The 16,018-nt window shown below is 40.4% G+C and overlaps 1 protein-coding gene across 1 annotated transcript in view; it reads left to right on the top strand.

Annotated features, from left to right (window-relative positions):
* The window catches only part of ORMDL3 (ORMDL sphingolipid biosynthesis regulator 3), a 505,983-nt gene that overhangs the window by 313,057 nt on the left and 176,908 nt on the right, over positions 1-16,018 (top strand). Inside the window, exon 3 of the mRNA XM_044055034.1 lies at positions 11,484-11,635. Coding sequence (XP_043910969.1) covers positions 11,484-11,635 — 152 coding nt within the window. The remainder of the gene's footprint in view (positions 1-11,483; positions 11,636-16,018) is intronic.

Consider the following 16,018-nt stretch of genomic DNA (forward strand, 5'->3'; position numbering starts at 1 on the left):
TTTGTATGAATTGCTATCCTAAGGCCTTTTTTACTCCTCTGTTAAGGTTCATTTATTGTCCATTTCAGCTGGTCTCCCCAAGGATCCTCCTTTTACCAGACAGTTGTCAAGTCAGTGTGTTATTGAAAGGGGTTTTGCATAAGAGGCCTCAAAGAAAATGGGTGGCCCCTTTTTTGGATCATAATTTTGTGTTAGAGAAGCTAACAATTACTGCATTTGAATCAGCTAGCCTGGCTGACTTGAGGTTCTTAACGTGGAAAACAGTTTTATTGATTGCTCTGATTTGCGCAAGAAATGTCTCTGAGTTGCAAGCTCTTATGGTGAGTCAAACATATGTCATTTTCCAAAGAGACAAGATTTCTTTGAAAACTAATCCTTATTTTATACTTTAAGTGGTATCCGTTTATTTTGAGCAAAACCATCCATCTCTCCATTTTCTTTCATAAATCTAAAAATGATTTTGTACTTGTATGTCCACAAGCAACTCAGGTGCTATCTTGATAGAACAAACTTTTTAGATCTTCAGGTCAATTGTTTATTTCTTATGAAAATAAGAAAAAGGGTCCACCTGTGTCAAAGCAGACTGTTTCTGAATGGTTGTCTAAGTCTATTACTTTTGTTGTAGTCCCCATAATAAATCTATTCCAAGCAGGATCAAGGCCCACTCTGCTGGGGCCTTGGCTTTATCTATGGCTTTTTGGAAAGGGTTGGATTCTAGAAGTATTCTAGAAGGGGCTACTTGGTCCTCTGTGCATACTTTTGCAGTACACTTGATTCCTTCTCTAGATCCAGATCAAGCCTTGCTAGGACCATTGTCCAGGTGTTCTTGGGTTCTTTTCTTTCCACCTCACAAATGTAGTTAGCTATGGTAATCTACCCATATAGTTAAGGCTACGGCAGCAAGTGATCAATATGATGAACATAGTATGGTTTTGTAAGCTGAATTTACCGTAACGGTAGATGTTCGAATGATCACTGCTGCAGTAGCTGCTCTCTCCCTTCATCCCCCTTGTTTTTTTGTATGTTTTTATGCCATATTGTGCACATTTATGTTTTGCTGTTCTTGCTTTGCCTTTTCAGGACTCGGCTACCCCCACTCTGCAGGCAGGGAAACTCTGAAGGACTTTACACCCAAACATTTCTTTAGTCAGCTCAGCTCTTGCAGCTTGACAGTTTGAGTGTGTGAAGAAAATGAAAACACTGTCATCTGTGTTAGCACGTCTAGCAGGAGATTCATGTATATTCTCGGACTAACTAATGAGTATCTCACTGCTTATACAGTATGTTTAAAGAATCTGTCAATGTTTTGATACATTTCTAATTGCACAGATTTGGGAGGGAGATTCTAAAATACAAACCGTCTGCAAAGAATCAGCCAAACAGTAGGTGATGTCATTAGAATGTTCCTAGTTGCTAGGTGATTATTTGAACAGCTGAGTGACAGGAAAAAGAACTTTTTTAAACAGCTGACTGTTTGTTATTTTTAAAATAAGACAGTTGAGACTGTTGACTCTATGTAAAAAAGACTGCTGAAGTCAGTTGCTGGGCAATTTGTGAAGAGCAGCAATTAGTTGATAGCTACAGTCGGTTACAGTGCTGAGCAGAAGATACCTGGGAAAAGGACTTACCAGAACTGTAAGCCTGCCTTTGCCTTGCAGTTATGTTTTAGATTAGATCAAGAACAGTATTCTTCAGTTAGATTAGGAAAGTTTAGTTATTTAGATAGAGTTTTTGTAAGATGATGGACTTCTGTCCTGCAGTTTAATTTTATATTTCTGGTGATTGAATTTTGGTGTTTGCAAGAATGTAAATCAATAACTTTCAATAATCATTTTACTTACTATTAAATGTTTTCATTACTTTACATTGTGATTGGACAATCAGTATGTTCTTCAGAGATTAGAGAGTGCTTATACCGTTGTGATACTCCCCAGGTCACCTTGAATGCCTGGCTGCTTCTGATCATAGCTATCACTTATTTTGGTATTTAATTTTTAATAATTGATCACCCTTTGAGGGGCGTGTAGACCTGTCTGACTCTGGTGGCAGTATTACCATTTGTACTAGGGAGGGCACACAGCTAGAAATCTATGTTAGGCTTCCCATAAGTGTTTGGATGTGTGAGATTTAAATGTATTTTGAGTATGAGTGAGTCAGTGGTCATAAAATAGAACACATTGCTCTGAAGTGTATGATAAGGGATCGCATTTGGGATAGACAGAGGTATATAGTCCAGTCCCAGGAAAAAAGCATGTTCCTGTTGGGCTCTTAAGGGAAGTTGTGGAATCTTACTCTTGTGTTCTCTGTGCTGTGGTGTTTTGTGACTCTCCTGCACTGGAGTCAGTGGTGAGGATTGAGGCACCTTAATTACTGACCCGGGTTTTAAGTGGGGGATGTCGCAATTACTGTTGGCAGTCCATTGGAATATTAGCCAGACATCACAGATTGCATGGAAGGTGTCCTCAAGCTTTGGAAGCTGGGCTTTTGTTATATCCTTCCAGGGATGTAACCAATTATATACTCTTATGGTAAGTTCAGCTTACATAACTGTACTTTTCTTGTAGTCCTTCATCCCTCGGTGGGTATTTTTCTGTTACAGGCACTCACCAACTGGGGCCTTTGGCTTGAACTGCAGATCATGCAGGATTCCATGTAAACATGTTACTAGGTAGGCATGAGACCAGCATAGGCATTCAATAGGGAAGCAGTAAAACTTTGGAAAACCAGCTGGGACAAGAAGAAACAGAATGTGGGTAACTCCAAACTTGGTGATTTATAGTGACCTATCTCCTGGAATATCTGTTGTAATAAGCACCTTGCTCAATTGTACATTTTTTCCTTTTCTTGCTGATTGAATGGGGAGGAACCAATGCTTTTTTTTCTCCATTGTATCCTTTGGAAACACTGACACTGAGCCAAGTCACAGTAAAAAAAAAGAAAATAATATGTCAGGATTGTAAGCTTGTAATTGGAGATTAAACAGTGTAGAGAACTGCAGAGATCTTGTTTGTTTTCTGACCACAGCTCTATTTTCAAACAGTACTGAGCATTGCTTGAAACTTGATTTTGGCAACAGCAAAACGAGAATGCAGAATCCAATGTTGTCTATTTTCATCTGTTTCAAGCATACAAGTTATTGGATCTGATGGAATATGACCTTGGTGCTGAGTCTGAAGTTTCCTCGGATCCAGACCTCTTGACTCCTCCCTTAACCATAATTTCCTGTACTCCACCTTAGCAGCTCAGATCTCATTTGCCACCTGAAACAACCGGATGTGTCAGAAGAGCTCTCCAAAGAAATTTGTTGTATCATTTATCTCATCCATCTTAGACTTAGTCTTCCTACTCTATATGCAAACTATCTTTATGATTTTTAAAAAACATATTTTTCTATATAGCTTTTAGGGATAGTTAGCTTTAGATATTCTTCTAATGTGTGTAAGTGTGTTACTGACTAGTACTTCATTTTAGAACCTGATTCTTGCCTAGGTGTGATTTTAAAATGGCTGAATCCTTGGGATTCAAAAAATGCTCATAGTGTGACATAAACTTCCACCTCAGGATCCACACCCTGAGTGTGTTTATTGCTTGGGTGCTGCCCATTTACAAGTGGAATGTCAATCTCGAATTTCCGTCAGCACAAGAACTCTTCGAATCAGAAGGGATAAGCTGTTGTTAAGAAGGTTCCTTCCTGCACAGACTGGAGCTGCTTCTTCAATCTCTTCCTTTCCAGCAAAGAAGCATGAGAAATATAAAATAAAAGAAGAGAAAAGGCAAGATAAAGAAAGAGAGAAAAGGAAAGAGATTTAAAGGAAAAGCCAGTCTCCACCAAAAGTAGCTAAGAAACTGTCTCCGGAGCAGTCTGCCTCCTTCAGACCTCTCTATTCCAATCTCCTTTACCAAGGCCATGATTTTCCATTGAACTGATCAGTCCTAGAATTCACTCCCCTGTCCTTCAGAAGGCCACCACAAGAAACAGCCATGCAAATGGAAGCACATAGTCTGCTCTCCAGAGTCTTTTCACTGAAGACATTTACTTGGAGAAAGGTGAGTGTTCCCCTCGATCCCCCTCTGAAGATGTCACCTTTGGTGATATTCTCTAATTGATGAAGCAAAGAGGGGGATGGTCGTCTCCCCTGATGAGTCAGTGTTTTTATAATCCTTTGGTTCTGGCTCAACATCATCGTGGGTGGTACCACCTATTGATCCTCTTGTCGAACCTATGGCTTAATAGGCATGGAAGGATCCTGATGTGGTGGAACCCGTTCCCAAGAAAGCTTATCACATATTAGCTGCTCCAAAGGACAGGAAGTACTGTAGCAAAGGCCCTCGAATAGATGCTGCTGTTTTAGCAGCAGCCACCAGGAAAAAAAATATCAGAAGAAAGTTCATCTTTTCATCCCCCTAAGAGAGAGTCTAGGGCAGTGGACAGGTTTGGGAAGCCTATGCATCAGGGGCACTTGGATCACTGAACTATGTAGCTCATTTGACTTTATTCCAGAGAGACTTAACCAAAGAAATTTCCAAGTCCAGGGTATTGCCTGTGGATGTTCAGAAACCACCTATGGACTCCCAGCTTTCTGCCCTGCAATCTGCCTCAAATGTGACCATGCATTTGCTCTCCAACACAGCCAATGGCACAGCTAGAGCGGCAGACACAAGCATTACTACGGACCAGCATTTCTGGATGCATCTTTGTGATTTTGCGGAAGGCTTCAAGTCATTCTTTCATGCCCATATAATGGTCCAACTTTCTTTGGACCCAAAGTTAAAGACATGCTCACAAGGAGCCAACAGAATGGCAAGAGTGTCTTTGGTGGGAGTACATTTTTCAGCCCCACAAAAATTCTACTCCAGTAATGAAAGATCAGGGGAAAAGATGTGGTTTTGATAAGTCACAGGTTTCTTAACATGGCTCCACAAGTGATGGACCTTCCCATGGCAGAGACGGATTGCAGTGCTAACAGACAGTGCCTAGAGGCAGAGGCAGACTGCACAACCAGGGCTTTTATGTCCTTTTTATTGAGAAAGCATTTCAGTGCTCCTGAACAGTTGCCTGACTGCTGCACTCTGGAGGCAGTCGGGGGACACCTATCTTTGCACCCACAAGCATGGCACACCACAACATCAGATTATTGGGTGCTAAAGATAATTTCCACAGGTTATTCAATTTCCTTTTTCCTTCCTCCTCAAAAGAAGAAGAAAGTCCCCGATGTACCACCAAATCAGTGGGACACAGCAGCCATAGAAATTTCAAAGCTGCTAGAAAAGACAGTCATCCAAGCAGTCACCTAAGACTATTTAGAATCCAGAGTCTTTAGTACTGAAAAAGATGGGAGACCTCAGGCCCATCCTTGACCTCAGCTATCTAAACCAATTCCTGAAACAGACAAAACGCAATATGGTCACAACTCGGTCCATTTTACCTCTGTTGAGGAAGGACGATTGAATGTGCTCCATAGATCTCCAGAGCACATACTGTCCTGTCAAAATAGCAAAGCACTCCAGGAGTATTCTTTGCTACCAGCTTGGAGCAAATCATTATCAATTCATAGGCCCTCCCTTCAGTCTCATCTCTGCTACCAGCTTGGAGCAAATCATTATCAATTCATAGGCCCTCCCTTCAGTCTCACCACAGCCCCCAGGGTGTTTACCAAGAACATGGCAGTGGTAGCAGCCCATCTGTGCCTGTTGGGGTTCCATGTCTTCTCATACCTTAACAATTGACTCCTAACTGCTACCTCTGAACATCTGCTGCTATACAGTCTGGACCTGGTGCTCCAATTGTTTCTGAACCTAGGCATAACTGTGAATTTCCAAAAGTGCCATTTGTCCCCGACACAGGAAATGGATTTCATAGGATGCCACCTAGACACCGCCCGTCAGATTGTCCGCCTTCCCCAGTTGAGGATTCTCTTCCTCCAACTCATGATCATGCTGCTACATCACACATCTCCATCAGCAAAATTAATTCTATGTCTTCTGGGTCTCATGGCTTAAACCATTCTAATGGCCCCTTTAGCCAGATACTTTGAGGGTCCTACAGTGGATCCTAGCAGTACAGTGGTCTCAGTCTGTTCGTCCTTTGCAAAAGAAAATAAGGATTACACCAGCCTACAGACAACGCATTGCCTGGTGGGTCACGTGTTTAGCTGTAATGAAGGGTCACTCGTTTCACACAGATACACCAAGAGCAGTAGTAACTACAGGTGCCTCCCTTCTGGGGTGGGGTTGGGTGACATTTTGAGGGGAGAATGATCCAGGGTACCTGGACACCCTGGAGGCCAATCTTTACATCGGTGTCTTGGAGGTGAGGTTGGTTCTGGTAGCATTGCAGGCATTCCAGGACTTCCTCTCCAAGGGTGTGTTTTCCACATAAATGGAAAACATGTTAGTGGTTTGATCCACCAACAAATGGGAGGTGGGGAGGACTCATTCTTATCATCTTTGTTGTGGAGCTATGAGGGTTTGGCAGTGGGTGATGTCTTCACATAATTTTCTAAAAACAATGCATATCCTGGCATCAATCAGTGTGTTACCCGACAAAACTAATCGGAACTATCCTGATGCCTCATAAGTGGTCCCAGAATCCAACACTGGCAAATATAATTTTCAGTTGCTAGGGCTATCTTTGCTGCAGTCTCTTTGCCTTGTATCTCAACAACAAATGCAGCAGGTACTTTGTCCTAATCCTTCCCCATGTCGGTCATCAAAGGACACTGTATTCCACAATTGGCCCCTGGGTCTCCTATATGCTTTTCCACCCTCAACCCTAGTGAATAAATTCATACAAAAAGCAAAACAGTGCAAGGTGAGAGTTATTCTCATTGCCCCCAGCATACATGTTTCCCTACACATGGCCTCTAGTACATCCCCACTGGATGTTGGATACTGTCCAGATCCTTTAACTCACATGTCTAGACTACCTCCACCAAATCATAAGTCCATGAAACTGACCGCATGGTACCTTAACTTCTAAATGTAGCCCGAGATGCCAGGTTGTCCCCTGCAGTGGTCAGTATTCTTACTGCTTCCCAAAAATTGGCCACCAGAAAGACACATCAGAGCAAATGGAAGAGATTTTGTTATTGGGCCCTATCTAAAGGACTTAACCCCTTTTTAGCCCTTATTCCTTCCATACTAGAATTTTTATCTGAGTTATTTGATAGACCCAGTTTTTCCACCATCAAAGTTCAGGTGATAGCTATTTCAGATTTTCATGTGGGGCAAAAGGACACTCCCATAGCTTCATTGAAGATCACAAAGGCCTTTTTGAAGCACACATTTCTGTTAAGACCCCCAGTCAGAGGTCCAGTTCCTGCATGGGACATACTATTATGTTGCAAGCTTTGACCTCCTTTCCTTTTGAGCTTGCAGCCAAGGCAGATTTGAAGTTTCTGATTTGCAAGACTATTTTCCTGGTAGCAATTGCGTCAGCCAAACCAATTTTGGAGCTACAGGCACTCTTGTGTAAGCCTTCTTATGTGGTTTTCCAAAAGGATAGAGTCACCCTTAGAACCAGCGCATCATTTATCTCAAAGGTGTCATCCAGAGTAAATCTTAACCAGCTTATAAACTTGCCAGTCTTCTTCCCTAGAAAGGAGAATACATGTTGCATATGTTTGGACTTACAAGGCTGCCCACATTGAACAACTTGTAAACTTTGTCAGGGGAGCCCCACTTGCTGAACAAAAGTCCAGAATAGGACCCGCTGGCCAAGAATGCCTCTAATATAGTACACACACTATTTTGAGAGAGTATTGTTCTGCCTTCCTGGATGCTTCGATTGTTATGAAAATTATTTTGTTTAACAATGTGACTGGTAAGAAACAGGTTCAGTGAAAGTGGTTTCTCCTTCTCACTTTTGTATAGGGTCACACCTTCATGGCCCCTTTCTCCAGTTTTCTGCTGTATGATGGCCCCCTGTCATTTCTGTCATCTAGCGAGGAGTTTTAACTTTTATTCCCCTCCAACATATGTCAATCCAGGTACCTTTAAATGTCTGAACTGCTCTTGTTGTTCTGATATTTTGGGGGTATCTAGCCACCAGTTTAGGCATCCTGTAACTAAAAAATTATATTCCTTTAACCTAAAAGCCTTTTGCACCACTACTTCAGTTGTCTATATGGCTAACTGTTCTAAATGTCTATCATTCTGTATAGGAAAAACTACAAGAGAACTAAAAGATAGAATAATAGAACATAAATCAGAAATTAGGAGAGCGGTGGCCACAAATGCATTATATAAACATATAGCTGAACAGGGTGCAGACCATAGGTTTTGTTTAGAGTTATTCATATTGTTAAACCAACACCACGTGGAGGTGATATTGAGTTAAAGGAGTATGAATGGATGTTAAGGCTGGCAGCCGATCATCCACCAGGACTAAATGATGTCATTACGTTAAAACCTGTTCTCAAACATTTACAATATACACAACTTAGATGAACATACTATTGTAATATGTTTTTAAATGTTTTTCTAAATGTTTTTTGAATGCATTTTTTGAGTATTCTGTGTACTTTAAATAATTTAATATGTTATTTTTAACAATGTATATAATTTGTGTCATATGACCATTGGGCTGCTGGTCATGTGATGGTGACCCTGTATAAATTCAGAATGTTTTTTACTTGTATTTTGTAATGCACTGAAGAAGGGTTTATTGCCTGAAAGCTTTGCTGTGTTTGATAAAGTGGTTTCTTCCAATATTTTGTGTCCTTTGGATTTGTGGTTTTCTGTTTATGTTTATACTTCTCCCATTCACAGTTTGTACTGACTGCTTGTGTGTGGTTACTTATTCTTCATGTATTATTGAAGGTATGCCAGACCTTTTAATCCTAAGTGGCAGGGTGCAGTGGCATCACAAGGACATGCATGCTTCTATACATGCCCACCCAGCACACCCTGCTACGAACCCCTCGCCTATCTATATGTTGTAGAACTTGGGGCCAGTGTGAGTTGACTTGTAACTAGGGATGGGGTTGGTAACACTACTCCTCATCCCCCTAAAAAACATATACCTCAGCCAAAAGCCCCAGATATATTCAACCTTTTTCACCATTCTTTGTCCCTTAATCTCTGAACATATGCCTGCAGAAACAGTCTTCCATTCTTGCTCTTCCAGCTCCTCACAACTATCTCATTCTTCATGTATGTCAACTGACATTGGGCTCCACTGAAGTACTCCTTTTTTGTTCTTAGGTCAGCTCATCACTAGTAGGTGGGGAAAAACTCTCCCAAACCTTCCCCTTGCCAGCCCTCCAACTCTGAGCTTATTTCTCGACTGCAAATTAAAATTTGACTCCAGTTTGCATTCTGAACTTCAGTGCCTTATTTTACTATTTTCTTTAGCTATGGTCAGAGGTACAACTAAATATAAAGTGTCTTGGGCAGATTTTAAAATTCAGTGCAGGCAATGAAGGAAAATGAATGCTTACGGTTTAACAAGATTACAGAAGAGCTAGAAAATGGTGGTTTGAGGCTTTTTTTGTCACCTGCTCAGATGCATATCATTCAGATTATAGTTCTGTCTCATGTGGTATACTGGGTCTGGCACTTGTCTCTGTCACAAGGATATGGTGAATGAACTGCTGGAAGATTTTTTCTGAATTGTGTGAACGGACAAAGAATCACACTCGCAAGGATGGAGATGTGTGCAAGCAGAAAAGGAGAATAAGGGGTGTACTTGAGTTTCAAGGGGATGCCATGGTGGCTGATGGTGGTGGTGTCTCTAACAAAAGGCATGCAGGTCAGAAAATTGTATTTTAGGTGAATCCTTTCACAGCAGAGCTGTATGTACATCCACTAGAAAGAGACTCCAAAAGGTGGCTGCAGTAATTTAGTGATTTGAGGTGGAACTTGGGAGCAAAGGAGAGCACTAGAAGGGAAAATGTGAGAAAGTACTATTGTTGCTTTGTGAGTGACATCTTAATAAGGGGGAAAGGAGGTGTAAAGCGAGGGGAAGTTGTGGAAGTTCATCCTCAAGGGAGATAGCTGTGGCATGTTAGGGTACAGTGGGTGGTTATGAATTATGTGAATTGAGAAAAGCAAGAGGAGGGGTAAGAGGGTAACTTAGAACATCCGGTGGCAAAGACAACGAAGAGAGGGATGACAGAATTTTTAGGAGAATTTTACAGAGGAGGCATAAAGTCACCTGGGAGCAGGTTCAAGCCATATAAGTCGTAGAAAGCCTGAAGTGGGAAGATAAAATTTGGGAGTGACTGTGTTTGGTCTGTGGCCAGGCAGCAGATGCACTTGGTACACAGATGTTGCAGGATCTCAGGGAAGCTGAAGTAGGAGGGTTTATGGAAAAGGATGGATGACTGCTGGTAATGCTGGGAATTGCGAGCAGGAAGTCTGCATATGTGTTGGGAATGTGTTGCCTTCTAGAGACCATAGGAGGAGGAGTTTTAATTTAATTCATTTCTTAACCAGGAAAGTTAAAGGGACCTTAATGGACTTGTTTCAGCCATGACATGGGCCATGAGGGCAAGGGTGAATAAAATACACTTATCTGGCTAGATTAGTGTAGCTTGTCAACTAGCTTGTCTTCTTTCTTTTTTTTGGGGGGGGGGTAGGAGTACCTGGAGCAAACCCACATAGACATGAGGAAGTGGAGTAGAATTGCATAGCCAGTTTTCGCAGTCACTCTTGCATTAATTTCTGTCTTATGTCATGTTTGCCCATATGTAAAATTGCAATTAGAAAGTAAGTACCCACAGCACCAGGTAGGTGGAATTGAAGCAGAGACCCTGGAGCTACAATGGAATTTAATAATAAGCCATTCTGCTGCCCATGAGGTCTATATGAAGAGGGGTATTTATGGATGGTGTGGCAGAGAAGCATCTCAAGGGAGACGGAGGGATAATGCTTCCAGGGGGCCATGTTGGAAGACAGGACTGCATAAAAGAGCAGATGTGTTGGATATAAAATATGAATATATATGTGAGTGAAGGGTGAAGAGGCTGCTTGTGAGGAGTAGGAAGAGTGCGAAGGGAAGACTGCTTCTGCAAGCATGGTTCCGGGATTAAGGGCCAGGGAATGCTGAAAAAGGTTTCTGGTTGACGTACATAGTATTGGGGGATGCCACATTAATTTTTGATTTCGATATCATGGATGGAGTTTGCTGCTCACTGACTACAAAGGGTTTTAAAGTTTACATCCTGTAAGAGTCAAGGGAGTGAACTTGATTTTTGGTAAGGTTTCATGGTTCTTACTTTGCCTAAAGGGACAGGCTTCATTATCTTGTTTGGATTCTTTTTTCTCAGGTTCTGCCTGTACTGTATTATGTTATAGTGGTGTATAGTTAGCTCGATCTGCAGCACCTAAAGGATTGCTTTATTTGTCTATTGCTAGCTTGTACAACTTTTCTTGTTTTTACTAAACATCAGAAAGTATTTCTCTCTTTTTAGATTTGCTGCCACAGTGTATAAATAGTTCCATTTTTCTTGTTTAATGGTGGTATCACTTTTTTTCCCCAGGGCATGTACATATTTTTGCATACAGTTAAGGGTACGCCCTTTGAGACTCCAGATCAAGGAAAGGCAAGGCTACTTACACACTGGGAACAGATGGACTATGGTGTGCAGTTCACAGCATCAAGGAAGTTTCTAACCATTACCCCAATAGTATTGTAAGTACTGCTGCTTTTTCTCATTCATGGCACTTAATAACTCGTGAGTAGTACTTATGTCACCCTTTTGAGTAGACTGAATTTCCATGACAAAATTCAAACTTGTCATTCTTCTAATATTTTGGGTGATGTGACCTGTGTGAAGCTTGGGATTGTAAAATAAATTTGCAGTATAAAAACAAAGAATGCATATGCACAAAATCAAACACAGTGTTGGAGGTATCTATTACTGTGTATAGCAATTGCAGTAATATCCTGCAGGGCTGTTGATGTGTTCACAGGCTTAGGAAGCTTGCCAAGAGAATGTCACACACTGATATTGACATTGAGTCACCTTTGTATTGACCCACAGGATCTGAATTCCATAATTAAAATAGAGCTTTAAGTTCTCACTAAAGTGGAAGTTGTCAGGAATGCCAAATACATTTTATCAGTACCAGATGGATACCAGGGTTTCTGGAATGTAAAGCTAAATGAATGAAACTTCAAATTAAATACCACTAGCATTCCAATAGGATTGTAAATATTCCATTTACTTCTATTTGCTATTTCATTGGCACGAGAGGTACTCCATGGAGGTGTTGCCTAAATACGTGAGTGCTAGGAAGATGGTGTAAATAAATATTGTCGAGTACAAGAAGAGCATGACAAGAATTTGATACATTGCCAAATAGGTTAAGACAGTAACACTTAAAGTTCAGTAAGAGGAAATGCAGAGTGACGAGTCTTAAATATGTGGATCATATCTAGTGTAATAGGAACTGAAACCTGTCGTAGAAAATGTCCTAGCAGTAGTGCAATCATGGCCACAAGATGACCAGGTATTCATTTTTGTATTGGGAATAATGCTAATGTCTGGAATCAGCAATCCAAAGGTCTTGTACCCTTAGCACGAGATGGTTGGGATTGTAGCCCAGACCCTGGAGTCACAAGTTAGGGATCTTAATACTAAGCCATCATGCTGCCCAGGAGGTCTATATGGAGAGGGGGTATTTGTTTGATGGTGTGGTAGGGCGATATCTCAAGGGAGACCTGAGGCATGATGCTTCAAGGGGTTTGCTGAGAAGACAGGACTGCATAAAAGATCAGAAGTTGTATTTACATATCAGTTGGATTTCTGATGTGAATATGAGGTTCACCAGCCATATTTTATAAGATGTAGTCTCCCAGGTAATCTCTATGGAGATTTTTTTTGAGTCTGGTTTCCATTCTGTATTGTAACATTTTAACATGTTGCAAGGTTTGTACCTAATATGTCTGATATATCCAGGGAATGGAGTTGTGCAACGGAAAACAGTTTTGAATTGCTTAGGAAAGCAGTTGTAGATGCTCTAGCATTAAATTACTGTGATGTAAATATGATGGTTGTGGGGCAAGTCAGTATCATTCCGAATGGTATAGGAGCAGTGATCACATAAGAGACATGTGTATTGAGTGCATTTTATTTATTTATTTATGCTTGTGCATGTATGTATCTTTTGTTGACCAGATTAGTCCTAGCAAATTTGGCCAGGCCATCACGGAACTTCCCCTACTCTTTTTGACAGGTGCCATGGGATCTTTTACATTCATCTGAGCTACCACCAACTCGAGCAGATGGAACGTCAAGTTAACATCTCATCTGGATGACATACTTTGTATTGTCAGTAATCTTTCTGCTTCGTGTGTGAATACAACCCACAGCCTTCTGTACTGGTGGCAAGTGTGCTACCTGTTGTGCCACTGACACTTTTATTGTCATTATTTTTATTACACGTTTGTCCGTAGTAGTGAAGTTCTTGTGGAAACTTATCCCATACTTTTGTTCAGCATATACAAAGTCATTAAACAAGTCACTTCTAAGAGTGTAGAGGATGCTATGTAATCTGCAGAAATAGTTTACATTTTAACTGAGAGAGTCTGAAAAAGAAAAAAAAGACGTGAAAATTTAAGAGTATACTTCAAGGAGCAAAATGCAGAATATTATAGCAGAAAAAAAAATATAACAGCAGAAAACAGCAATGGTAAACTGAAGCACGACTTGTATTACCATTCAGTAAAGTAAAATCACATTTATTTTCAAGTAGGTAAGCGCTTTCACCACAAAATATGCCTTCATTCAGACCATTTACAGCCATATTTATTACATATGTTAAGAAGAGCAACTCTATTTGATTGTCAGGTCATAATTACTCATTGAGCCCTGCTGGAAGTAAACCACCTAACCTGATTATCCATCTTTTTTCTTTCTGGTTCAAAATAGTATGCCAGCCAGTCTTATTTCCTTTGTCACTATAAATAATATCAATAATCATAACTCTAAAAAATGCAGATGGATGTGTTAATACATGTTTATAAAGAGCATTACTGATTTTCTTGTGTTTGATGTCACTGTTCCTTAAGTTGGCCCACAAGAATTTTAGGTGGCACTCTGCCACTCTGGTCTGCAAAACACTACTAGTCCATTGAATAGTTATCATTGGGAAAGGTTTGTGGCTTTTTCAGGACAGCTGAAAGAGTAAACTTTGCAGCTGTGGCTGATTAATAAATGTACTTGTGTCACTATCAGTTACCTCTTTATTGTTTACAGTATTTAGCAGTGTCAGCAACCACTGTAGCAGATGTAATTTTCTTGCAGAAACGTGTGAAGACTTCTGAACAGGGCATTTGAGGTTCTTTTTTATTTTTTGATGAAGGGATGTTTGTGGTTACTTTTTAATTTCTGGTGGAGAGTATTTGTGGTACATGTTTTCCCCCTATTTTTTTTAATAATCTGACTTTTGTCCTAGTAGACATATTTTAAGTTATTGTGGGCAGTAAAGTACCCGACTCATCATCTGACTGGCATAAAAGCTGCTATTTGCATATATGTTGGTCATTTAATGACATTGTCTGCAACTACAAACAACTATGAATACATATTTCTTCATTCATTTTAACAGTGAAATTATTGATGTGGCTCTCTGCTGTGATCTGATTGCTGTACAAAGCAGATATTTTTATTTTGCTTCTGTTAGTACTGTGGAGCAGGTACTGTTTACTTTTTTTACCATACTTGCATGTCAGTGTTTATCTTAGATGCAGTATCATGTCAGTTGGCTGTTTGGTGGACCACACTTGTTTGTCCATTCAGTATAAACCTTACGGGTGTTGCAGACACCTACTCTGTGAGCCATGTGACATCAAGATCACTATAGTTAGTTCACTAGCTTTAAACTTTTGTCCAGGTAACATTATTTTTCTGGATGGAATTATAGCTGAAATTAATGTGTCTCTAAAGTTTCTTGCATAATGTTTAGAATGCCATATCACACTGTGAGCAGTGTACAGGTCTGTTAGGCACAGCTGGCCTTTTCTGGGTGTGACCATGAGTTGCACTTGATGGATCAACTAGAACAGTGGTTGGAACGCAAGTGATGTAGGTTACTCCTGCTAAAGGGAGAGGCTTCATTTAGATGACAATTATTCTGTATATCAAATGGAACTCATGTGCAACTTTTTTTCTTATTTGGTGAGATTTCTGCTAAATGAAGTTGTCCTGCAGTACTATCTTAAGTAGTGAACAGGCTGTGCAAACCTGTCATTTCAACACTCACCTTTTTCAGACTTCCATTGTGAGGACAATACAAGCTTGTTCGCAAATGAGGTTACTACAGTTAGGTAGGCTTTTTCCAGTGATGTGTTCATAGAGTAATGAGGAGTGTCTTACATGACCGGCCCATATTTTTGCCAGTTTGAATTTCATTATGTCACTTTTGATGAAGTGATAAACAAGTATCATTCTTGCACTGTTCTTACTGCAGGTTGAATCCTGGTCCATTAATGCTGATGGTAAAAATCTTGTCTAACTTCACTAGGAGCAGTCTGATGACTAAATCTTGCTTGACTTCACTAGACCATTTATATTTCAAGTGGTTCAGTCCTCGTTCAGATTTAGAGGTTTTCTCTCTTTGTATTAAAAGAAGCCATGATCACTCCCACTCTCTAGAAGCAGTGTCTGGGTCCTACCATTTTGGAAAATTACCACCCAGTATCTGTCAGAGCAGCAATGAAAATGTAACAGTGCAATCATTAGTTAAAATAAAGATGTTTAGGATTACAGTGAAACTAAATGGCAACATTAGAAACGGAGAGCTTCTAGCAGCACAGATGTCTATGAAAGGGAATTAGCGAGTTGTAATTAATGAGAAGCATTGTGGGTGATGTGTTAACATTTTTAAGGTAGGAACACATGCTACATGGTTTTCCTCAGTTTTATGTGGACATAATGCTAGTGTTTTTTTATTTGACTAATTTATTGAACAGGTTGGGTTAGCCACTTTTGGGCAGGGCCTCTTCACATGTGTGAAGTCAAGGACGAGGGTAACATAGGAAGGGATAATAAGGACGTGTGGTTGTAATATT

Source organism: Protopterus annectens, chromosome 13.part0 (assembly GCF_019279795.1).
Source record: "Protopterus annectens isolate FY-2018-M chromosome 13.part0, PAN1.0, whole genome shotgun sequence".
NCBI classification, from domain to species: Eukaryota; Metazoa; Chordata; order Ceratodontiformes; family Protopteridae; genus Protopterus; species Protopterus annectens.